General features: G+C 37.2%; 1 protein-coding gene across 1 annotated transcript in view; it reads right to left on the bottom strand.

The window, feature by feature from the left end:
• The window catches only part of cpne4a (copine IVa), a 120261-nt gene that overhangs the window by 18224 nt on the left and 74267 nt on the right, over positions 1-27770 (bottom strand). The window contains exons 6-13 of the mRNA XM_056475517.1: positions 27054-27137; positions 26880-26969; positions 19211-19309; positions 17554-17640; positions 12330-12389; positions 8639-8772; positions 5710-5764; positions 3020-3071 (exon numbers count right to left, since the gene is read on the bottom strand). Of these exons, the coding sequence (XP_056331492.1) occupies positions 3020-3071; positions 5710-5764; positions 8639-8772; positions 12330-12389; positions 17554-17640; positions 19211-19309; positions 26880-26969; positions 27054-27137 (661 nt within the window). The remainder of the gene's footprint in view (positions 1-3019; positions 3072-5709; positions 5765-8638; positions 8773-12329; positions 12390-17553; positions 17641-19210; positions 19310-26879; positions 26970-27053; positions 27138-27770) is intronic.

Raw genomic sequence — 27770 nt, 5'->3', positions numbered from 1 at the left:
AGGTTTGTTGGACCTGTGTAACTGTCATGCAGGATTTTCCAGACAATTGCAAGGTGGAAAGGTGCGCTCTGTGCTCGGGATAGATTGGCTGGCATGTGTCCTGGTGAGGCTCCGAGCCATTTACTATTCCTGGAAGAGACAGGCCTGGCTGCTTGATCAAAAGCTGAGAGATCTGTGCCCAATCTGGGCGCCACCCCGGTGTGTCTGTGCTGATAGAGGTGGAACAGAAATAGCAAGGGAAATCAACTGACACCAATACACGGGGAGCCATGATCAATTCATCCTGCTCATGACTGAACACTGGGATGATGATAGAAAAACTAAACACAGCAAAATACAGTCTTTTGCAACTTCTGACCGTCGTGAGAAATCTAAAAATGTCAACATAATACAATATTTAAAAAAATCTAATATTAAAATAAACATTGATATATTGTATGGCTGGTTTCACATGCAAACAAGAATCTGCATCTGAAAAGGTTTGAACTAAATGGCCTACAGGAAGTCAAGAGTTGTGCCCCAAACAAACTAGTTGGGTGATCTCCAGTAGGGTCATATCCTTTGTTAAAAAGTAGTGTCTCACTGAGAGTACATTGGGTTATGTTACTTGAAGATCGACGGGTTAACATCACTGCTGAGGAACTGCACTATTTACTGTCTTCAATAATGTCTTCTCCCTGCAAGAACTTCGGTCAGCTTACTTATTTTATGTATTAGAGCAGGGGTGTCCAAACTCAGTCCTAGAGGGTTGGTGTCCTGCAGATTTTAGCTCCAACTTGCTTCAACACACCTGCAAGGATGTTTCTAGACTGCCTAGTAGGAGCTTGATTAGCTAGGCCAACTGTGTCTAATTGGTTTTGGAACTAAACTTTGCAGGACACCAGCCCTCCAGGACCGAGTCATCCCTGTATTAGAGTAATCTAGTATTTTAATCTGGGGTCACCACAGCGGAATGAACTGCCAACTTATCCAGCATATGTTTTACACAGCGGATGCCCTTCCAGCTGCAAGCCAGTACTGGGAAACATCCATACACACTCATTCACACACATACTGTTCACTACGGCCAATTTAGGTAATTCAATTCACTTATACTCGCATGTCTTTGGACTGTGGGGGAAACCAGAGCACTCGGAGGAAACCCATGCCAACACGAGGAGAACATGCAAACTCCACACAGAAATGCCAACTGACCCAGCCGGGACTTGAACCAGCAACCTTGTTGCTGTGAGACGACAGTGCTAACCAGGGGCGATTTTAGGATTTTCATTTTAGGGGGGCTCGGCTCCTGAGATAAAAAAAAAAATCTAAGTAAATAAATAACATATATATATATATATATATATATATATATATATATATATATATATATATATATATATATATATATATATATATATATATATATATATATATATATAAGCTTAATATTACATTTATAAGTGGTAATTTAATAGTAAGAAATTTATAAAAGTTAAAATGTTTAATTTGGTTGGGTTGTATGCTAAACTAGCAGTATTCCACTGTACTGCAAATACAGAGATAGCCATCTGAGTTCTGAATGAGTTGAATAGGCTTAACACACCTGTTTACCATAGTAAAAAACACTTTCTATAATTAAGTACATTTTTTGTTTCCATGTATTAAATAAATAAAACTGCCACTTTTCTAATTAAACAGCAAATTTACATACATATTTTTGAACTTACAGGCTAATTCACATATTTCATGATCTGAATCACAATAATAAATACACATTTTTTTAGAAAAGACAACACATGATGTTTCTATCTCTGTCACTGACTCTGACAGTTAAAATGAGTACATTCACTAAGTGGTTCAGTCACCGTTTTAATCCTTTCCGTCAAGACTGTAGTTGATGCCACATGCACTAACACAAAACATGTTTTATATTGGTAGTTAATTTTGAAATCAAAATAGCGAACTGATCGATAACAGCTACTTTTTTGAGGAAACAGCTGTGATTATGATGTGAGCACCGATGAAACAGTAGATGGGAAACCTGATTGCTCCTCCATGACATTGGGGTACAAGTGATTCAAGTGTATCTATAGCAAAGAACTGCAAATAAGCAGATATTATAACAATCTATCGATAAACACACACCTTGTTCTCTCACTTTGCTTTAATCACAAAAGTTTTAGGGGGGCTGAGTAGAAACATAGGGGGGCTATAGCCCCCCTAAAATAGGCCTAGCAACGCCCATGGTGCTAACCACTGAGCCACCGGGTTGCCCCACTAAAAATATATTAATATTGAAAACAACAACTTGACTTCCAAAGGTAACACGGTTACATTCATAGCCTGAGAATTCCTGGCAACGACAGAATTATCATTTATATTACTTCCCAGCCTGTTTCTGTATCTCAAGCACTCATTTTCATCTTCTTTGCTTTCTGATAGCATGCACCCTTTTAGGGGACACGTGTTTCAAACTTGCTGTGATGATGCAAGGCTACCAAGAAATTACAGTCTGATACAATCAGTGCAGTGGAGTGTTAACAAACTGTAATAAAATATGCAGACGCGCATCCTACAATATCAACCCTCTACGAGAACATCTGATATAATGCAGCAGCTATTTCACATTTGGTTTTGTGCTGAAAGTCATTCATACCTGCTGTCGCAACACATAGACACTAATTATTGGGCGAGGGGACGGAGGGTGTGATGATGACATCATCAAGGCCCCCCTCCTTCAGACGTTCCCCTCAGGCTGTATATTTTATAGCAGCATTAAACATTAATGTGTCCAGCTTTGCCAATAGTGAAGCTCTGTAATTCAGCTATGCATATATTGATCTCCTTTTGTGTGGTGAGAGCGCTTTATACTGAAGGGCTGCTTGACTTTGCTTGGTTTTATGTTGAAGCATTGAGTAGTTCAGTCCCAGTGGGCAAAGGTCAATAAAGGGAGGTTAATGCATCTGCACTTAAGAGATCATTTAGGATATATGGGTCTGGGATGGATATAATATTGAATCGGATGTTCTAAACATACCTGCACATTCTGGGTTGTCCTCGTTGAAGTTTACTGCAAAGTCATGTGAAACCTGAGAAGTAAAGAAAAATAGCAATATGTGACTTCAACAAATTGTTCACACAATGTCGAAAGTTTCCTTGTTTGAACTAAATAGGGATTTAGATCATTCCAGCACAATATCAGTTTTTACCTTTTATTTAGTGGCTAATTTGTTTAAATTTGTATAATCTCATTTGTACATTTTAGCATGACTTGCTCACCCACCTATGAGGAATAGGTTTAGGGTTGGAGTTTTGGGGCATCCCTTATTTTAAATATATGGCAGCAGCTCAATGCATTTAGGCATGTAGACCTGGTCAAGACGATCTGCTGCAGTTCAAACCGAGCATCAGAATACAGAAGAAAGGAGATTTAAGTGACTTTAAACGATCACAACGATCTCTAGAGTTTACAAAGAATGGTCCAAAAAGAGAAAATATTCAGTGAGCGGCAGTTCTGTGGGCGCAAATGCCTTGTTGATGTCAGAGGAGAATGGCCAGACTGATTCAAGCTGATAAAAAGTCAACAGTAACTCAAATAACCACTCGTTACAACCGAGGTATGCAGAAGAGCACCTCTGAACGCACAACACGTCCAACCTTGAGGCGGATGGGCTACTGTCAGCTAAGAACAGGAAACTGAGGCTACAATTCGCACATGCTCACCAAAACTGGACAATAGAAGATTGGAAAAACGTTGCCTTGAGTCGTGATTTCTGCTGCGACATTTGGATGGTAGGGTCAGAATTTGGCATCAACAACATGAAAGAATGGATCCATCCTGCCTTGTCTCAAAGGTTCAGGCTGGTGGTGGTGGTGGTGTAATGGTGTAGGGAATATTTTCTTGGCACACTTTGGGCCTATTAGTACCAATTGGGCATTGTGTCAACACCACAGCCTACCTCAGTATTGTTGCTGACCATGTCTATCACTTTATGATCAAAGTGTATCTTCTGATGGCTACTCTCAGCAGGATAACGCACCATGTCATAAAGCGTGAATCATCTCAGACTGGTTTTTTGAACATGACAATGAGTTCACTGTACTCAGATGGCCTCCACAGTCACCAGATCTTAATCCAATAGAGCACCTTTGGTATGTGGTGGAACAGGAGATTCGCATTATGGATGTGCAGCTGACAAATCTGCAGCAAATGCGTGATGCTGTCATGTCAATATAGACCAAAATCTCTGAGGAATATTTCCAGTACCTTGTTGAATCTAAGCCACGAAGGATTAAGGCAGTTCTGAAGGCAAAAGGGGGCCCAACAAAATGTTGGCATATTTATCTAATGTATATTGAAGCCCCGAGACTAGCCATTATTTTTAATTAAGCATTAATAGTAAATAAACCCCAATAGTGAACACATATGAGGTGTTTCTGTGATTCAGAATTTCCAGATATACAGTACAGATCAACCTTTTAGAGTTGAAAAAATAGGGCCTTTTGTAGTGCCTGCCAGTTTTTAAACATAAACCCATGCATTTACATATCCAGAGTAACCTTTAAACATGAATAAAACAGTTTCATGTATTTTGCTAAATATTACTTCTTCGAAGTGACTGAAAAACCATTTTGTGTGAGCTTTAAAATTTTTTTTCATGATATATGTCTATAGGAGTTTCTTCTAAATCCATGTGTTCCAATTAGGCATATTTTCCATTCTCGTGTCCACCAATACTACATGTGGTGAAAAATCATTTTTAATGAGAACTCATTGATAATTCCAATAATTTGTTAAGAAATGCAAATTCAGCAACTGAAAATGAACTGCCTTTATGAGTGATTACTTGAATTATTCACTCAACTGTTTTGTTCAAAATGGTGATTCATTCATTTGGGGAAAAAAACAACAAGACATTATGGGAAATCCATTTTCATTTCTGCAAACATATTCTTTTGGGTAATTTGTTTCAGTGAATCAGTTTAAATATGGTTTACCATCAAGTCGTAACAACATCCCATCATTCTGTGTAAACGTAGACACATTAAAGCAATATATGTCGACACATTTATTTATTTGTTTGTTTGTTTGTTAATTCCTGATTGGTTCAACTGAAATTATTCCTTAATTATTCCAATACTTGTTCAATCATGCATTTTTGTTGTTGGTCCCAACATACTGACTGGTCAGTTGCTGAAATTTATGGTCAAATATTGTTATACTACTAAATTCCCCAGCAAAGCTGTGGTAGTTTCATAACTCTGCTATCACTTATTTTCACAAAATAAATAAACTAAACACAAATCAATATTTAATACCCATACATTTTTATGTGAAGTCAGTGGTTCTAAAATAAGCAGGATATTATGCAATCATTTGGTCAGTGTCACTGGTCAGTAGCCCCTTCTGGGGGATTCAAGACCCTTTGCTTTACTGTGTAAAGTTTTTCCAATACAAAATTGCAACACTCTAAAAAGGTTTTAACAATACCTCTGGAGTGAGGAGAGCACATTCAGATATTCAATTCACCTAATCAAAATTCCTAAAGCCTAAGAATAATACAAAATTTTCTCAGCACAGCTCAAAAGCGTATTATCTGTCTGAGGGAAATGAACCTGCTGATTTCAGTACAAGAATTACTCCTTGTTAGAAGCATCGCTCCCAGTTCATCCTGTTAATTATAAATCCCACTGCTCCCCCATCGCTATAAATGCTACAGAAGTTACCTTGAAGTCTGGAGGTATCCGAGCACCAAAGCCAAATGCCGGGAACATTTTGTCACTGCATGGAAGCGAAAGCAGACATGAGATTAGAGCTGGCAGGTATGCAGGATCTTGGGGATTACTTACCAAATTTCCCATCGTGCTTTCCTTACTCAATGGCCTCTGATTATTGCTCATTTGTAATGGACACAAATTTGCATAATTATTATTGTTAGAGCCTGCCAAATCAGCGTGTGCTCTGATTTCAGATTTCATCCCAAGCAAAGTGCCTGATGGATGTGCATTCATCTGGTTTCAGAGGGATGCCAGAGCTCGACATGGTGCTGGAAATGAGCTTTTCAATGACCTTTCAAAGAGATGGAATAACAGCTCAGTGGTCAAAAAAGCATGTTATTCAAAGACTGTTCAAATGCAAAGGCCACAGGTCTAATAAAAGTCAACTTGACAATACCAGATGCCTTTTCTATTTTTAACTCTCTCTATGTCTTTAATATGCATTGTTGCATTGTGAAAATTACTGTATATTTTACAGTATAAGAATAAGAATCCCTCAAAATAAGAACGACCAGCATGAAAACATACATTTTCACAGTAATCAGGCTTGAAACAAGCAACCACGCTCTCCACAAACACACAGCAGCATGCCCTCGTGACCCGGAATCACCTGCATGCTCTGACTGCGTGACAATGTAATGAGAGACCGAACCACCATCCAAGGCGCTCTAAATAACTTTCTATCAGGTCACAGTTGTGATCCAATCACAAATCGCCCATATAATAATAGAAATAAAATTCTAATTATGACCGTCACCATGTAGGCAATACTGTAAATACATATACAGCAAGATAATTGGTGCTGTAAATGTAAATACATTATCAGTGCGGTATCTGAGTTACAGTAAGTTACTGCCGAATTACTGCCAATAATGCAGAGTTCAGACTGCAAGGTTTTCAAAGTAGTCGCATCTCAGATGTTTTTGCACTGCATGACTATCTGGGGTAGCGTTCTGTCGCTGCTGTGTTTATACCGTAGGGTGGATCGGCAACAGGGCTTTTCACACTGCATGAGTTTACAAAATAAATGCTGAGTCAATATTGGAGTTACTTTTGCACGTTGGAGGAAGGACGACACCATGGCTAAAGTGTTTCTTTTAGACGGGTAATGTTATGTTTTAAAACTATTTTAATCACGCAAAGCTTACATAGATTTTATTGTTATGAATGGGTTATATGCACAGAAGTGTTGTTCAACGACTGAAATCTTCCGGCGAAAGCTTGATGTGACTTTTCAGTTTCATAAAGGATCATTTACAGCATCGATAATGCAGATTTTTATTTAGTTTAACAACAAAACATCAGTAAATAGCGCTATTCCGTCTAGCCTGCTTTACTGAGCTGAAATTGGTTTTATATTCACATTGGTTCATTTTTGAACAATGACAACTTGTGACGCGCTTGCAATATTGTTAACCATGCTACTCTGAATATTCGGTCTGAAATATCATGTAAGTATGGCTTAATAATAAGTGTAATTCCTGCACCCCGCTGGCCAAGCACTAAACATACAGTAGTCGCTTTAGAACAGCGTGTGAGACCAGATCCTTGCATGCATGAAATATTGCAGATTATGACAAGTTTTGCTTGCTAACTACACAACTGAAACGTGCTAGACATAATACAGTTTTTTGTTCAGAATAGTAGTATTGTAAAGTACAAAAAGTTTTTTAAGTGGCGAATGACATGATCTAGTGGGTCTCTGTCATCTTTAATGTGCGCGTTCGTGATTTCAGGAGGCGTGGCTTTGGACCGCAGGGGAGGGATTGTGTTTCAAACAAATTATGCTAACTGGTTAGCAGTTTGGCAGATTACCTACTGCACCTTTAAATACTAATAATTACTGGAGAGTCCAGGACTGCCATGCATATTGATAGCAGCTCCCTGATGCACAAAAAACATACACATTATCCCAGAAATTGAGCGATTGAGAGAGGTAATATGTTTCCATGATATTAAAGTGCAGTTTTTAACTGCCTTTCTGTCTTGTCTCTTGATTCCTTTTCATGGCATCACATTTTTATACTTTTCTTTGCCTATGGCAGTAACTTCTTCACTGACTTAACGGACAGTGTTTTCTATGAAGGTACCTCCTTAGGAAACCAGTCTCAGACCAGCGCATGTTAAAAAATGTATGGCCTGAACACCGACTTTGCTTCAGGGCTTCAAAAAATCTAGATATATTTTTGTCGCTGGTAAAGGAAACTAGTTTTAGACTAGCACATGTTGGAAAATGTGTGGCCTGAACACTGACTTTGCTTCAGGGCTTAAAAAAATCTAGATATATTTTTGTCGCTGGTAAAGGAAACTAGTTTTAGACTAGCACATGTTGGAAAATGTGTGGCCTGAACACTGACTTTGCTTCAGGGCTTAAAAAAAATATATAATAAATTTTATATATATATATATATATATATATATATATATATATATATATATATATATATATATATATATATATATATATATATATATATATATATTTGTCACAGGTAAAACACCCACTATCATATGAAAAAAGTAGTTATTTCTTATAAAGAAAATGACTTTAAGTCAGAATGGATGTCTTCTTTTTGAACAGCTGTCAGTGCAGAATGATGCACCCACATCTGCAAGGTTTGGGGACCCGGCTAGTCTGCCAAACCTCGACCGTGTTGTTTGTTCACATTTTTCTGTCTTTTATTTGCTCAGCCTATACACTCACTTTGTCATATACAAAACCCCCCAATGCTCAGGCTCCTCACTATACTGTCAAAACACTCAGTAAAGGGAATCCGACTTGCATATGTGTGAATCTAAACAACTACTGTGTGGGGGAAAAAAGTCAAGAACCTGGAGAGCTGAAGTAGGAATTTGATTGGCTGTTCAGCCTGCTCACCTGTCATAGTCTTGGCAAATCTCCCCCACTGCGACTAAAGCTTTCAGATACTCGTTAGGCTGGTATGGGTGAATGTAGTGTAATGAACAACTGTTCCTCGGATCCCCATTAGAGGCTGTGAAATCAATCGCTACCTGAAAAGACAAGCAGCAGTCAAAGTGGAGTTTTGATGCTAATTACTCAAAATGTATACACCATGTGGAGATTTCTCTACAGAGCACTGCCTCCTAATGGCATCGACAGAGAGAAAGCAGAGAGCTGTATAATTTGTGAGTTAAAGTAGGCATGGGACTTGTATAATTATGAAATAGGCTTAATACCAAAAATATTAGCAATATATAACTAAAATCATGCACCAGAAGTGCGGACGTGCTTGATTTAATTTGTTTTTTATCACTTTAAAACCAATGCTATTTTATGAAAGGATAGCCCATCCAAAAATGAAAATTCTGTCATCCTTTACCATCTTTTCTATCCAAAACTGTGCCTCTTTCTTATTAAACATAAAACATAAAAAAACAAACAAAACAGTTTTAGTTCCCATTGAGTTCTATTGTACGGATACAAACTAACAACCAATGGGAAAAATAAATCTTTGGTTGCCAACATTTAAAGTTTCAACTTTTGTGTTTTGCAGAGAAATTCAAATTTAAAGGGATGGTTTACCCAAAAATGAGTAAATTCTGCCATCATTTACACACCCAAAACCTATTTGAGTTTTGTTCTGTTAAACACAAAAGAAGATATTTTGAAGAATCTGTAACCATTCACTTCCATGATATTTGTTTTTCCTACTATGGATGTAAATAGTTACAGGTTTCTTCAAAATAATCTTCCTTTGTGTTCAACAGAAGAAAGAAACTCAAACTAGTTTGAAACAAGTAAGTAAATAATGACAGAATTTTCCTTTTTTTGTAAACAATCTTTTTAAAACAACGGGCTCTATTTTAATGATCATGGCGCAATGTCTAAAGGCTCTATCATACACCCGGCACAATAAGGCACAAGACGTGTTTGCCGCGACGTGTTGCTTTTTCATAGCAGCGTTAGCATTTTCCCGTTTTTCGCCACATTGTTTAAATAGTAAATCCATTTCTTGGGTCCATGAAATCCATGACTCATGGGTGTGCTGGTCTAGAAAAGAGGTGTGTTAAGGCACATTGTTAGCTCGGTGCTATTTTGAGGAACTAAAATAAACTGCGCAATAGACCAGCTGAAAGTCCAGTGCAGAGTTAGTTGTGCGCCTCGCTTACATGTTGCTTAAAACAAGCAGGATGTACAGAAATACAGAAATATATTTACAAATGAAAAAGAATTAAAGGAATAAAATAGTACAAAAAAGATTATTTTCTACATAAATATAAAAACCACTGCCTCCATGCCTTCTTCACCTCTGTATTTTTTTTTAGTTTGTTTAGTTTTTTTAGTTTTAGAAAACTTGCTTTTGTAAAATTATTATTATTTGTAGTATTATTTATTATATGCATATTCATATTTGTTTTATTAAAAACAAGCTTAGATTTGTCCACCCGTCAGGTTTTGGACCATATAGGGCATAGGACGTGTGTTTGGATATAGCTCAGTTTTTTGACCACACTTCGTTTTTATTGTTCATTTATTCGTTTGCTGGAAATTAGAACAGAATTTATAAATAGTTTTGAAACAAATCTTTGCACTTAACAAATTAAATTAAATATGTAGGCTAATAGAGGTCTTCAGCGAAGAGTGTAGAACACAGTTTCCTTATTCACGAAATAGAGTAAGAGAAAGTAAAGACCGAATGGAGGAGGCTCATTCTATACAATCTACATTGTAAAAGCGCTATACAAAAAAGGTGAATTGAATTGAATTTAATTGGATTGAATATATCCTCGCACTGTAGATGGTCTGTTTAACTGTTTTCTTGCTAGTGAAGCATTCAGTTTTTTCACGTACAAAATCCACCATGTAAATAGCAAATGTGCTATGGCGCGACGCAACTGACTCTTAATGGGAATGGGAGATGAGGCTCTGATTGGTTTATTCTCAAAACACACCCATAACTCATTATGAGAATAAGCACAACCCTGTTAGACCATGCTCCTGTTAGACCATGCGCAGAGCGTATTTTTCCATCCTTAAAATAGCAAAAGTGGATTCTGACATGCCTTTAATGCTTTTGTGCCCTGCGCTTTAGACTTTGTGCCTAAAACGTTAAAATAGAATCGTACAGCGCATGGCGCAAAAGCATTAGAGGTGTGTCTGAATCCACTTTTGCTATTTTAAGGACAAAAAATACACTTTGCAGGTTGTGCTTATTCTATTAATGTGTTCTGGGTGTGTTTTGAGCATAATGTGCATTAAACCATTCAGAGTCTCATCTTCCATTCCCTTTCAAAGTCAGTTGCGTTGCGCCATGGCGCATTTGCTATGTACACGGCAGACTTTGTAAGTGGAAAAACTGAAGCTTTACTATCGAGTTAAACAGACCATCTGCAGCACTAGGATAACGACCAAGCCTCCTCCATCGGCCTCTTTACTTTCTCTTTACTTTACTTTTACTCTTTACTTTACTCCTTTACATTTGTGGAGTAGGAATCAGTGTTGTACGCACTCCACTAAAGACATCCATTAGCCTACATATTTAATTTAGTTTGTTAAGGTCAAAGATTTGATTCAAAACTTTTTATAAATTCAGTTATAATTTCCAGCAAACAAATAAATGAGCAATAATAACGAAGTGTGGTCAAAAAAATTGCTGTACATCCTGTGTGTTTTAAGCAATGTGTAAGTGCTTGGACCCACATAGGCGCATAACTAAATGCGCTCTGCGCTGGACTTTTGTTGGACTTTCAGCTTTAGTTGGTCAATGGTGCAGTCTATTTCAGTTCCTCAAAATAGCAATGCGCCAACAATGCGCCATAACACATCCCCTTTTCAGACCTGCACACCATAAAGTCCGTAAAGTGGCACAAATGGATTTGCTATTTAAACAATGTGGTGCAAAACGTGAAAATTACTGTTGCGCTGGTCTAAACATAGCAACAAATCGCGCCATACATATCTTGCGCCTTATTGAAGCGGGTGTATGATAGGGCCCAATAGGAGAGTTAGTAAATGATGACAGAATTTTCAATTTTGAGAGGTCTCAAAATGTTTTGAAACATGTTTTTATTCATGAACTACAATATTTAATTAATTACCCCCCTTAACATAAAACCTTATTAGTAACATTTTTCTTTTTAAGCCAGAAAATAAAAATTACAGGTCTTACCAGCATGCTTTATCAACACTTATGATGTCATTTAAATTCATAAATCAAACATAAGAACAATTTTTCATTTATTTTAATTAACCCTTTTAGGAGACTGTAACATCTTACAGTGACCGATAATACAAAAAATAATTGAACACAGTGATGCACACAAAGGTGTCAAGCGAAAACAAGCAGGAGATACATTTATTTGCTTAATAAATTATGCAAAAACTGAACATTCAGAATGACACTTTGTTTTCCCTGTTCCCATTAGTATGTACATGGTAATGAATAATAAATCACGAGTGCTCTGACTAATAATAACACAATTCATTACACAAAACTCCCGGCTATGCTAATGTCAGAGAAAAACAAATGATAATGGGTTATTAGTTTTATTGATGTAAGCACAGATAAATGGCTAAGAAAGCGTGAGTGCTGTATGCACGGACTTACTGTAAACTGTATTTGGCAGCCACCCATGATGTAGTCCAGAAAGGAATGCATCTTAATTATCTGCAGACACAAAAGGACAGGTTATCTCAATTCAAGCACTTTTATGCTGTTATCATCCTCTCATCATTTCTAATTTATGTCAACTATGATCAGATTCAGTGGGCATTTACAGAGCAGGGATCCCCTATCTTAGCAGTGGTGTAAAGTAAGCAATTACAAACACTCAAATCACTGTAACTGAGTAGTTTTTGTCAGAAATTGTAAAAAAGGTGTACTTGAGTACATTTTTTAGTGCTGTATCAGTATTTTACTGCACTACTTTCTTTCATCCTGATTTCATTACTTTTGTATGTTTATTTTTTTCTTGTCTACGATGATTGGCTAAGTAGAAAATGTCATCCGATCAAATCATGCATAGAAAAAATCGCATGAGACAGACTGACCTAAATACACGGACGCTTTATAAAGATAGCAAACTTGTACAGTGTGGAAGTATTAAAAGTATCCAAGAAGATGCTAAATCATTACACACAATGAGCAAGGGACTTATTAAACTGCATATCACTGATGACAAGATGACGAATGACTACTGTATGATGACTGAAATCAACAAAGCGCCTTAAACAATAACTAAATGAACTACAGAATCTTTGTTCTGTTTTCCCGCCCTAAGTTAGTGTTCAGCATTTCCACCTGTGTCTCACCCCTCTATGTATTCAGTTTAATCATGTCTTGTCTATTTATATATGTGTTGTATTGTCACACTCCCAGTTCAGCGGTTAGATGGTCCTGGGTCCTGTTTCAGAAAGGAGGTAAAGTGAAAAATCAGAGGATGTTAACCCTGAAATGAGAGGAACTCTGGGTTTTCCGTTTCAAAATGGCAGGTTTATCAAACTTGAGAAAACAGGATAAGTTAAGCCTGTTTCTGAAAGAGAGGTAACTTTAACTCAGAGTCACTTACCGTGGTAACTTACTCTGTGAACCTAACCTGGTCAGGAGCAGGTTTTATTCTCTAAACTCGGAGAACAAAGTTACGAGAATGGCTTGTCCTTTTTTTGGGACAATTACAATTAGATTCAATACCATAGTTTTAAGTTTTACCTTTAATATTACTGCAAAAAACTTTCACCTACACTTCAAGAACTGTACTCTTCCAGAGTGAGTAAAAGGGCTCGCAAAATCACTCTGGATGCCTCACACCCAGCACACTACCTGTTCTAACTGTTACCGTCTGATCGGCGCTTCAGAGCACCAAGCACAAAAACAGCCAGACACAGGAAAAGTTTCTTTCCTCAGGCGATCTACCTTATGAACAATTAAATATTCCCCTACTTTGCAATAAATATGTGCAATACTTTCACATACGCACTTGTACACAGCACCTTATATCAATATACAATGCAATACCTTCTCCATTCGTATTTGTACACAGCACCTTATAACCTGACTAGTTATAACAAATCTGTACATACAAGTCAACATCCAAATTTTTTTGACTAACTGCATCTCTGTTTAATGTTTATCGTCTTTTTTTTATTTATTTATTTATTTATTTATTGGAAGCTTCTGTAGCCAAAACAAATTCCTTGTGTGTGTGTGTGTGAAGCACATTTGGCAATAAAACTGTTTCTGAAAATAAAAATTCATCTTAAATTCACTGACCTTCGACAGGGACATGTTCTGTAACGAGATTATATAATATAAATGGGATTATTACTCGTTCTAAAAACTATTTTTAAGTATTGCTTACATTCTTAATGTCATATCAACCTCTACCACTTGATCTATAATAAAGGCAGACACACAGGTGCACTTTTAAATCTATTAAAAACTCAGTTTTAGAAATGTTATCTTAAACTTATCAACATGTGTAAAAGTGGAAACCTTAAATTAAACATTTCCACGTTACATTAAGCCAAGGTTATGTGCATTCTTCTATTGTTAAATTTGTTGTAGAAAATATGCAGTAGCCTATTTTATGTAATTTAATGCAATTAGATCTGGAATAACTTCAAAATTATGGCCAATTCCCCACTTTTTCAAGTGAAAAGTTAATAAACATCACAAATTACATTACATATTTTTTATTTGCTTACATATTTAAATACTTGAAATATATTAAATGTAAACTTGCGCATTACCTTGAGCAGCAGTATTTTCCCACACTAATCTATTTCGCCGATGCAGTGGTGCTGCTTTTTTAAAAAATATATGGTCATATTTGCAAAACCTTTGCATGAGCACATCAAGTTCAGCTGAAGAAAGAAATGCTGATCTCTTTTTTGTAATATCCGAGCTCCAGTGATAATGCCTTTTTATAGTTGCAGTGTGCGTGCTTAACTCTGAATTAGTCTACTCAGACTTGATTGACCTCAGATCAACTGTTCTTAAAACCAAAAACTCAAGTTTTTAATCTCTCAGTAAGTAAATTCAGAGTTCAAGTTTAAACTCCCCTGTTGTGTTTGATGTGTCCAGTTCCTTGTTGTGAGTGTAAATATTGTAAATAAATATGTGTTTTTGGATAAATCCTGCTATCTGTTCAATTCAATTGACCATTATTTGTATAGCGCTTTTACAATGTAGATTGTGCAGCTTCACATAAAAGTTCATAGTAAATTGGAACAGTGTAGTTCAGTTTGTAGTGTTTAAGTTCAGTTCAGTTTAGCTCAGTTCAGTGTGGTTTAAAAATCATTACTGAGAGTCCAAACACTGAAGAGCAAATCCAACGATGCGCAGCTCTACCGATCCCAAATCGTGCAAGCTAGAGGCGACAGCGGAGAAGGAAAAAAAACTTCACTAATTGGCGAAGTGAAGAAAAAAACCTTGAGAGAAACCAGACTCAGTTGGGCACGACCATTTTAATTTATCCGCTGGCCAAACGTCTTGTGCAGAGCTGCAGTCTCATCGGCGGAATCTGTGCATTTGTGGAGTGAGCGTATTGTGACACATACAGTCAAGCTTGAAATTATTCATACTTCTGGCAAATTCTGACTTAAAGTTACTTATATTAAACCAGCTATTATTTTGTGGACGGCAAATGACACAGGCTTCTACCAAAGATAATAAAATGATATACAAGAGGCATCGTCATGGAAAAAAATATTTCTCAACTGTTATTTAGATGTCAATACAAACTTTAAGCTAGAATTTGACAGGGTTATGAGTCATTTCAGGCTTGACTGTATCATCACAGACCTCTGAGCGGGTTTTACCAACATGGGAGAGCGAAGTGAAGATGTGCTGACCATCAGCTTGCATTAGAAAATGGTCAGTTTACTGTTAAGAAACCCAAATTAGACAAGTCTGATGTATGGGAGTCTTTTACATGTGACATAGACACAAATGAAAAAAAATGACCCATTGTGCAATGTGATAATACCTCAAAGTTTTACCCTTTAGCAGTCACAAGACTAGAACCTCAGATTTAAGGTGGCACTTACGTCCCATCATAAAGGGGCAAACAAAACTGACATTTAGCCTACAACCCTTGCGCAACCTACAGTTTTATCTGTTCTCTCTCTCTTTTGGTAGTACCCAATTTAAACACAAGATCTTGGAAACCAGATCTACATTTAGTGGGAACGGTTGGGTCGGGTAGAAAATTAATCTAAGCGGGCAGCGGGAGCGGTCGGGTGCGGAATAAAACCTCAAGGGAGCGGGACTAAAAAACCAGCCCCGTGCAGACCTCTATTGCAAATCTTAATGTAAAGTTTTCTCACATTAAATAATCTCACATTTTAAATGTTTAGTTCATTAATGCCATATAATTTAACTTACACTTAGACAGCCTTAAAGGTCCTGTGAAATAAAAATGAAGTTTTTTAGATGTTAGTACCAGTATTGTTTGTTTTTAGGATATCTATAAGCTAGTGTGCTTTAAAATAGTGACACAATTCGCGTTTAAAAGATATAAACATGTAAATCGTGTAGTTTGTTACTTCCGCCTAAATGGATCAACGGTTTTATACATGTCACCTCATACTTTAGTTTCTCGTCAAATCTTTACCAATCAAATGCTCGCTAGTATCCAACCCAGGCTCATTCTGAAAACGTACTGATATATACATTTCTGGAGAGTGCCAAATACATCCCAGGAGGTACATTTTTTGCAGTTTTTATTTTCGCAAATCAATCAAAGGCCACTTTACACTTTTTCAGCTCTCAAATTTCTCTCGTGAGTGCCATTCTCGCCTGCAGTTCTCACGTAAATCCACCAGAGCCTGCAGTCGACTAACTGACTGACTGACCAATCGACTGACCCATCCTCCTCCTTCCCAAAACCCAACAAATAGTGTTTTCAAAAGCATCAACTGACCCCGCCCACCCACTTCCCTAAACCCAACCAACAGTTTTAAAAAGCAATCCAGAAAAAGAAAAGCCCTTGGCTGATTTTTATCACGTTTTCGGATTTTACCACAATCTCACCCTGTTATTTACTTGTTTATTCTTATTTTTTGGCTTCTGTTTTTGTCTTAGCTGTTTTCTGGAATTGTTCTTCACCAGACTTGAACCCCCGTCATCGTGGTCAACTCCTCTCTGCGTCTCAAGTCTGCTGACGTACATGGCGAACTACTGGTCAAACTGGTAACAGCGGAAAATCCATCCAAACGAAGGTAAGCGGTCAGCTGGTAAGCGCGAAAAGGAACGGCGTCATACCGCCCCGTAGCATTCATTTTAAAGACGAAATTTCAAGATGCTTCTCATTTGCAATTCATTTGATGCGCTTGAGCTCAACCACTCTCATTGGCAGAGCTGTGATAAAACAAAACGCTATTGCCTGTTTTTTTAAAAGGGAAGGGGCTACACTATGTCCCACCCTCTCTTAGTGTTTTGGTTGAGATTACGTCAAACATCAAATAAAAAAATCCACATTTCAAAGCACTTCATTGGACCTTTAAAAGAAAAATGGCACTGATTTAAGCTGCATTTTTGTACTTTTTGCTTGCTTGAGTAGTATTTAGAACAGATATTGCACTAATTTTTTTTTGCCAAGTAATGGTACATTTACTTGAGTGTGATTTTTTTCATTACTATTCCCACCACTGCATTTTAGCCAAATGTAATGACTTTGAGCCGTGTGAAGTTCCCACCTTCATCTACTGTAACCATCAACGCCTCTGCTGACAGTATGACACTGCCACTTTTTGAAATACAGGGCCTACGGGGAGTAGCCAAGGTCCAGATGTCCTCTAGAGAGCGTCGATTTATGATGAAAAACAATTACCTTGCACTGGTTCAGAATAACAATCCCAGAGTTCTTGTAATTCTTCTTCTTGACTTTGTATTTAGGGTTTATGCATTCCCACTGGACCTGTCATTTAAAAATAAAAAATAAAATAAAACGCAACCATCAGTATTGGTTGAAAACAACGTGGACAATGAAACAGCTTCATTAAAATGTGAAAGATGGTGCATAATCGTTTCCTGTTGGAGCAGGGAGGGCCAAAACAAGCGTTTGAGACTAGACAATAGACTTGAAAAAAACAACCATTTTAGTCATAATAATGAGGAATGATGTGGAGCCTGGGAGAAATGCTGTAAAATAATTAGCAGAATGTGGTACTGATGCCTGCGGTATTGAGATACCAGCTCAGAGCGTTCGAGACTTCACAAGAAAATGAGGTGTCATGAAGCCATATTCGTGCATGCTAGCAGAGTTACGATTAACTGACAGCTTAAAACACAATGGCTTATTGTTTTCAAATGCATAACGAGAACAATGGTTAATCACTGGAGCCATTTTTAGAGCTAGTTCCACATTGTAGACTGTTCGACATGGATGCACAGAACTTACACAGAACAACATTCTCATTATCGATTATTTTGTTCTTAAAAATTATATTTATTATTCCTCTTAGTACACAGCATAGTGATCTTGGAATGTAGTAAAGCATAAACGCCAAAGTACAGTCATGGAGAATGACTTAATGGACACTTAGAGATCTGGAGGTGGAAGTTTAACGCAACACACTGTTGTGAAGGACATTCCAGAACAACATTTCAGTCATTCCATCTGCAATGTCATTAGAAATATTCTAATTAAGCAATTATTCCAATGATAATTCCATTAGAGCACAGTGTGCTTTTAAAGCCAGGCATTTTGAGTTTAATTATAGTTTAGTTTTTTTTTGTATGTGTGTCAGGTCCATCTTGAAAAGTCTGTCTGTCTGTCTGACAGACGGACGGACGGATGGATGGATGGAGACGGGTGGACAGACAGACAAATGCATGGATGGATGGACGGATGGATGGATGGATGGAGATGGGCAGATGGATAAAGACAGATGGACGCCTGTCTCCATCCATCTATCTATCTACCCAAAAACTTTTTTTCTATCTATCAGATAGATAGATAGATAGATAGATAGATAGATAGATAGATAGATAGATAGATAGATAGATAGATAGATAGATAGATAGATAGATAGATAGATAGATAGATAGATAGATAGATAGATAGATAGATAGATAGATAGATAGATAGATAGATAGATTGATTGATTGATTGATTGATTGATTGATTGATTGATTGATTTCTATCTAAATGATGAGAATATGTAAGAAAAATCCTGGAGTTCATTTCAGGGAAACTGAAAGTAGTTCTCAACTGAATCAGTTATTAGGTGTATGAAAGCTAAACTGACTGTGACCCACATGAATATCTCCTCAAGTAACCTAATTTCTGATTCGTGTTTCTCTTCTGCTGATTACTCTTTGAACTAGTTGCTTCACATCATTAGCTTAACCTGATCCTGATAATTCAGAGAGCTTGTCAAAATAAGTCAGTTGGATTTAGAACGCTGCTTGGCTTGAAGAGGTGTGTGCTGGACGTGAAGGTGCTAATAAATATATATTTTTTCATGACAATTTAAAACTGATACCTGTTTTCCATCCATCGCTGATCGCATCTCTTTGAATGTAGCTTGAAATTCCCCTATGAAATCATGCTTTCCGTTCGAGTCCCAGTCCCACACTGTACACTAGATGTAAAAGGAAGTTGAAATGATGTGAAGATTGAAGATTGGAATGAAATTTATCATATCATAATAAGTATCATAAGTTTAAACCTTGGTATTGAGATATTCCATTAACATTCTAGATGTTAATGCACCCCTATTATGCTATTTAAAAGGTTGCTTTGGTCACACAATATGTTTGCATCCATCCAAGGTCAAAAAACATGTAGATTCACACATTATATACATAGCAGCATGTGAACTTGACAAAACGGAATCCCTTTCAAAGGTGTTTCTTTAAATTTTCAAATTTGCAATTATGTTTTACCGGAGTGAAAAGTGAGATCCCATGACATTCTATAGGCCTATGTAAAATAATAAAGCATATGTTGTCCTTAATGCCATTATCTTGAGCTTATAGAGCGAATAGAAAAATGGTAGGCTACATGACAAGGTTAGGTTGGCTGGATTAGTTGGCATTTCTGTGTGGAGTTTGCATGCTCTCCCGGTGTTCGCATGGGTTTTTCCCACAAGTCCAAAGATATGCGATATAGGTGAATTGAAGAAACTAAATTGGCCGTAGTGTACAGTATGTGTGTGAATGACAGTGTATGGAATTTTCTCAGTGATGGGTTGCAGCTGGAAGGGCATCTGCTGCATAAAACATATGCTGGATAAGTTGGCGGTTCATTCTAGTGTGGCAACCCCTGATTAATAAAGGGACTAAGCTGAAAAGAAAATGAATGAATGATATATTTTAATTTTTACTGATGGAAAAACAAACGCTTTTTAGCAAGAAAGTAAACCGAATTACTTTGCAATAGTTACAATTATATAAATATATGTTTTATATTTATAGATTTTTTGTTTATATATTGCTGTTTTAGGACAGAGATCCTGTGTCTTATGTAGAAATATTTTTAGAAAAAAGTGGCCTCCCCGAAGGCCACGGTATAGTTCAAACACTGCATAGTAGCATCTTTTTAGAAAGTGTCTGAAATTGTTTAAGTACTTGGTCTCTCTGAATCCCACCTCTCAAAGAGCCTGCTCTGTTCTGATTGGTCGTGATTGGTCTACATTTTACACTGGCTGTCCTGTGAGAAATGAGATGCTGCGTTCTTCCCTGGTTTTTCCTGCTGGTACTTCCTGCTGGTCATATGACCTTCACACGTTTTTAATAGAAAATTATTTAACCATTACAACATTCATACATTGATTTATTGCTTTTCCCCTTTTCACAATATATACTATGCATAAAAACCTTACAAATATTTGTTGCACAATACAAATAAAACTAATTTTAAATGAAGTTTAATATTAAACTATTTTCGAGAGGAGCACGTGCTCATGGTTGACCTAGCTTGCCCACATTACCTAATCACGATCCTACAATCAAAGGATCCCAAGTCATTGTATATATCCTCATCTCCTTTCTACAACTATTTTCGTCTGGAAGAAACCCACCTCCTCCCCTTCTTCCACCTTTATCCAGAATGGGTGGCATGGTGGCCCAGTGACTAGCACTGTTGCCTCACAGCAAGAATATCAATGGCGTCGGGTCCTCGCTGGGCCATCTGGTGTTTCTGTGTGGGGTTTGCATGTTCTTCCTGTGCCCGCATGGGTTTCCCCCAGATTTCCCAATTTCCTCCCACCATCCAAATATGCTCCATATTATCGACAAAATAAGCCTAAATCTTGTTTCTAATGTCTTATTCTCAAGAAGTTCACCTTAGCCTTAGCAGTGGGGGGAGTTTTGAGATCGACCTGAGCTCAATCCCCCTCTCCCTGCGAAAGGGGGGTAGCCCTGGGCCCAAGGGCTCTCTCCTGGGACACCATGCCAAACAAGCTATTAATCATGAGCTAAGTGTGAACTCTTGAATAGGAATTTCAGCAAATAACACCCTTAAAGTGTTCATGCCTTTATTAATATTTTCATGTTAATGTTTACTTTTACCGTCTCATTAAGGGAGACTCCTGAGACAAGTAAGTTATATCTCCAAACTTAATAATATATAATAAACCTATATAAAATGCTGTGCTTATTCATTAAGTCAATCCATGTTTCAGTTGCATTTGTGCATTCAGATATGCATTTAAACAATAAATAAAAATTTTTTAAACAATATCAGTAAATCACAGGATCATAGTTCATAATTGAATTTGACCCATGAGAGATAGATTTGTTATTATTTTTTAAAACCACAAAAACTCATTAAATCCACTCTTTTATCCCTTAATATATATGTTGGTCCAGCAGTATGTGTCCATTCCCACTCCCCATCCCTGTCACATGTGCTTTTGCTACAGACATTTATCTTGGACATCATTTTGTTTCAGCAATCCTCTGGTGCAGAAATGAAAGATATGGTGAGGGATGCGCACACATCCACGCTTGTTGAACCCACTCTCTAGTTGCATGCATCCATACAGTCCACAGAGATTGATGAACACCAGAAATGCTGGAAAGCAAACACACAGCATGTAGAACTGGAGCACATTTGCCATCAATGTGCCTCTTGCATCCATGCATTAAACATAAAGTGACATTACACATTAATTAATGTTTGATGCTTTTCTGCAATATTCAGCACTACAGGGGACTTAAATAATGTTGCTGGACCAGGACATGCTGTGGTGCTTTTTCATTTACACTGCACTTCGCTTGAGCAACTGTTACCGGTCCTGGACAGAATGTAGTTGGACAAGCACAGAAACTAAAGCTGAAATGTGTAATCATTTCATGATAAATGCTCAAATAACCACTCGTTAGAAACGAGGTATGCAGAAGAGCATCTCTGAATGCACAACACGTCCAACCTTGAGGCAGATGGGCTACAGTAGCTGAAGACCACACCGGGTGACACTCCTGTCAGCTAAGAACAAGAAACTGAGGCTACAGTTCATGCAGACTCACCAAAATTGGACAATAGAAGATTGGAAAAATGTTGCCTGGTTTGATGAGTCTTCGGCTACAACATTACATCCAAATAGGGTCAGAATTTGGCGTCAACAACATGAAAGCATGGATTAATGCTGCCTTGTATCAGTGGTTCAGGCTGCTGATGGTTTAATGGTGTGGCAGATATTTTCTTGGCACACTTTGGGCCTATTAGTACCAATTGAGCATCGTGTCAACGCCACAGCCTACCTGAGTATTGTTGCTGACCATGTCCATCCCTTTATGACCACAGTGTACTCATCTTATGATGGCTACTTCCAGCAGGATAACACGCCATGTCATAAAGCACGAATCATCTCAGACTGGTTTCTTGAACATAACAATGTGTTCACTGTACTTAAATGGCCTCCACAGTCACCAGAACTCAATACAATAGAGCACCTTTGGGATGTGGTGGAACGGGGGATTTGCATCATGGATGTGCAGCTGACAAATCTGCAGCAACTGCGTGATGCTATCATGTCAATATAGACCAAAATCTCTGAGGAATATTTTATGTACCTTGTTGAATCTACGCCACGAAGGGTTAAGACAGTTCTGAAGGCAAAAGGGGGTCCAACCCGGTACTAGTAATACCTAATAAAGTGGCCAGTGAGTGTACATGCATTGCACTTATACATAAATGTTGGTTCCTCTCTAAGTTTGTTGAAATTTATGGATTCTCCAAACCAAACAAGTGATTCACCAACATGTAAAAGACTGAGAGCTTGATATCCACAAGAGAGTGTGTCTAAAATCATCTAGTTCATCATTTTAACCGACTGTTCCTTGTAGATGCAAAATGAGACGTCGCGCGAGAAGAGAAATGAAATCAAAAACACTTAATATTCCATTAGCCCACAACAAATACGCTTGACTGGAGTCATAATAAGAGCTGTCGAATATCGGCAGGGTTTAATCAATCATGGCCATTATGAGTAAACCACACACGGCTCAATCACGCCGGCTCTTAAGTGTTTCCAAAAGTAAGACACGTTTGCCGATGCTGCCAGAAGATGCTCTAATGGACTCCTAAAGGGCAGGTCGGGGAAGCAGCTGAACTCCAGCTGTGAGCTCAGGGATTCTGCAGATGGCATGGAGGACGGCTGGCACTAAATGAGCCTGAGCTTTCTGCTGTAATAAGGTCTGGGTTGTTGTGCAGTGGTGAGTGGGCAAAGGGAGACCACACGCAACCATATGCTGATGCACTATGAGCAGGGGGAGAGGAACACAGGTGCACTTAAGAGATCTGTATAGGGGCCTCAAAGCATCTTGTTAAATGGACACTGTTTGTTGAGTACGCAGGCTATATCACTTCCCTGCACCTTTAAAGTACCCTACAAAACATATTTAAATTTTTGTTTGTTTTAAATAAACACTTTTATTTAGGCCTTTTTTATTTATGACCCTTTTCACAAAAAGATGATGATGTGGGCAGCGGCATCTTAAATCCTTGAAAGTTTTTAATATTTAGATTTTTTTTAGTGTATGTTCATTTATAAAGCTTTACTTTAGAGTTATATAGAGTAGAATGGGCACTAAGTAACAGTTTTTAGTTTTGGCTAAATAGTGAACAAAGTAATGGGGTTAGACAAAGTCTATTTTTTTTTACGAACAACACACAAGCCTCTCCTACAAATGAGCACTTAAATTATGATCGCCGGACCTATGGTTTCTGTGCAGTATTGCCAAAAGTGCCAGGAGTAAAAGTGTTACTATTTACCACACCTGCGGGGCAAGTTGTAACATTCACTCATTTTCTTTTCGGCTTAGTCCCTTTATTAATCTGGGGTCGCCACAGTGGAATGAACCACCAAACTTACAGTTACAAAAATGTAATTTTAATTCCATTTCCTGTAAAGAATTCATCAAAGCTGTCAATATTTAGCAGCAAAACTGATTTTTTTTATAATAAATCTGAAATTTACACTTATCAAAAAACTTTGAACATTTTGAACAGTAGTGAACAGTACTGTACGTGTACATCTGTATGCAAAAAATAATAATTTTCAATATTAACCAATTATTCAGTTAATTAAGGAATTTAAGTTAAATTAAAAACTTTGTTGGCTTTCAAAAGCTTGACATCAACAACCTAAATAAATGTTTTGCCAATAGACCCTTTTCACATTTCCAGGTTTCTCAGTAGCGGAAGTTGTCATAGTTGGGAAACTTACAGCGCAGTGAATGGGAGAATACAATAAATATTTTTTTTACAATCTTATTTGCTTAAATAATAAAAGAAAAACACCACGATGACGTTATGAAGAGTTTCAGAAAAAGTTAAAAAATTGTGTGAGACTGATGATGGCAGAGAAGGAGAGAATAACGTCAACTTTACTGTCCTGTCCTATAAACGCTGCATTAGAAATGCCTCGCACAAGCGGTAATTCATTTTTTTGTAATTTGAAGCAAAGATGATATAATATATACAGAAATACATATAAATGTTAAGTTTTTAAAAAAATCTAAATATTAAAAACTTTTAAAGAGTAACGTTAAACGCATCATAACAGGCTTGTGAAAAGGGTCCATATTATATATATATATTTTTAAATGTATTTATATTTGTAAATTCAGTATTTTTATTATGTTGTTATTTAAAAATATGCTCACACTTTATCTTAAAGTACAATTCTCACTGTTGACAAAACCTTAACTATGACTTTTGCCTCAGTTAATTCCAAATGTGTTACTTATTAATTATTGAGGTAGTATTTGGGTCTAGGTATGGGGTAGAATTACGGATGTAGAATATGATCATGCAGAATGTGTTATTTATAACTACTGATAAACAGACAATATCTTAATGATTGTCAGGAAATAAGCCACGAGTTAATAGTGAGATTTTGTTCTTAAACTAGTGTTACCAAAACAAAACAAAAACTCTATCATAAAATAATACAGCCAAATTCCTTAAACATCATTACTGCTACATTTCTATGTAAAAAAATAAATAGCAAAAACATTACACTTATTTTTTTTTATTTCTCCAGATAATTACTGCAGTGAAATCATGTTTATTTCCATGATTATTATCTTTTAACAGGGGGTACTCTAATTTAGATTCCTGTGGGAAATTGCTACTTTTAATATTAAATTATTGCGCTTCAACGCATGTTCAGCTCAGATGGTCTTGGAGTAATTCCTTTCCCAATTAAATCAAGCAGCTTTTGATGAACGCCGAATGAATAAATGAAGCAAGGGAAGTCCAGGGAGCAGACAGAGGGAGGCAAATTAGAAAACGCACATTTCTAAGTAAGCACATGAGAATACCTGGTGAATCCTGGCTGACACACCAGCCTAATGGTCCGGTCTAATCGGCTCATATGTGACTGATAAGAGATTCTGGTGGTCCGGCAAACCTCATTGAATTTCAAAACAGTATGAAAATCTGCGCTGCTTGCTTCAACCAATGAGCCGATGACTTTGAAGCTCCAGGCTGAGACTAGGAATAGGAGTTTGGTTTGTGTTATTGACATGTTTAGAGGACGCTGTTTTCTAGATGAAGAAAGCAAATTGACTAGGCTTATAATGGTATCAAGTTTTCTTTCGTTTGCGATTATTTGCTTTTATCACGTATATGATATTATTACTCGTATTATATATGAGATTTCTATAGTTTAAAATTTTTTAAAGAGCAAACCATCGTTATACAATAACTTGCCTAATTACCCTAACCTGCCTACTTTAGCCTTTAAGTGTCACTTTAAGCTGTATAGAAGTGTCTTGAAATATATGTAGTAAAATATTATTTAGGGGTGATGTAGTGGTGCAGTAGGTAGTGCTGTCGCTTCACAGCAAAAAGGTTGCTGGTTCGAGCCTGGGACAGTTGCCGTTTCTGTGTGGAGTTTGCATGTTCTCCCTGCGTTCGCGTGGGTTTTCTCTGGGTGCTCCGGTTTCCCCCACAGTACAAAGACAAGCTAAATTGTCTGTAGTGTATGAGTGTAAATGAGTGTGTATTGATGTTTCCCAGAGATGGGTTGCAGCTGGAAGGGCATCCGCTGCGTAAAAACATGTGCTGGATAAGTTGGCGGTTCATTCCGCTGTGGCGACCCCGGATTAATAAATGGACTAAGCCGAAAAGAAAATAAATGAATGAAAATATTATTTACTGTCATTATGGCAAAGATAAAATAAATCAGTTATTATTATATTAGAAATGAGTTATTAAAAATATTATGTTTAGAAATATGTAACAAAAAAAAAACCTTCTCTCTTTTAAGCAGAAATTGGGGGAAAAAAATAAACAGGGGGGCTAATAATTCTGACTTCAACTGTATATTAAAAAAATGTATACAAGTCAGACATGTAAAGCAGCTTCACCCACACGCAGAAAAAAGAACGGATTCAATATTTCTCAAAATACATCAAAATTACCTGAAAGCTGAAATATACATCTGCATTAATTCAATAAAAAACTTTTCCCAAAGTGCTGACGTGCCTTTCAGTCAAAGTGCAGTATTGATGGGTAAAAAGCAGACAAATTGTACGCTAGAGCAGCTACATCAAACTGCGAACACAATGTATGTACTTTTAAGCCTTTTATACGCTATATCATCTGCCAGGAACATGACTGCAGTGCAAATGTGAATGTAAACTAAATTAAAATGATATATATATTGCTAGTTCATCTCACTTGGTGTCATAATGTACCTTCAGTATTCTTTCATGGTCTCCACTGCAGAGCGAGTTCAGTGACGTTTTGAAGGTCTTCCACACGGGGTTGAGGTTATTCATGACAGTCTGTGTGCAGAAGAGGACAGAGAGAGATTCAGTGTCGTTTATGGACTGCCACAGGGGGATCTTTGATACAGATAGTTGTTTTACCTCTGTTCTGTGCACTAGCTGCTGGCTGTCATCATCATTTACCCTGTAGATCTCTAAGAACGGATCTGACTTGCTGAAAAAATCCTGCAGGAATGACAGAAGCACAGATATCAGCCGATAGCATCATGAACAAGCACAAATTATAAAGTGACTCTTGATGGGAATGGCACAGTTTTTTGTTCCATAACATTTATTAAGACAAACATTGATGCTACATGGTCCACTTGTGATTAAATTGGCAAACAATTTAATCTTTAAAGGGATAGTTTACCCTAAAACTAAAATTCTGTCATTATTTACTCTAATTTTAAGTGTTCTAAAGCTGATTGAGTTCCTTTCTAATGTTGAACACAAACAAGATACTTTGAAGATCGTTGGAAACCTGTAACTATGGACTTCCATTTGTTTTTTCTACTATGGAAGTCAATGGTTCCATAGTAAATTTAAAGGCAATTTTCTCACTATTTAGGTTTTTTTAACCCTGAGATTCCTGGTTTTCAAGTAGTAATCAAGCAAATATTGGCCATACATCAATGGAAAGCATATGTATTCCAGTTCATTTGATGTAAAAATCTCTGTGTAAATGACTTTTGTGGTACAGGGTCACACATATACAGTTGAAGTCAGAATTATTAGCCCCCTGTTTATTTTTCCCCCAATTTCTGTTTAACAGAGAGAAGATTTTTTCAACACATTTCTAAACATAATAGTTTTAAT

The sequence above is a fragment of the Danio aesculapii genome, chromosome 16 (genome assembly GCF_903798145.1).
Source record: "Danio aesculapii chromosome 16, fDanAes4.1, whole genome shotgun sequence".
NCBI lineage: Eukaryota > Metazoa > Chordata > Actinopteri > Cypriniformes > Danionidae > Danio > Danio aesculapii.
Note: the sequence above shows the minus strand (reverse complement) of the source record. Positions and strands in the feature narration are given on the sequence as shown.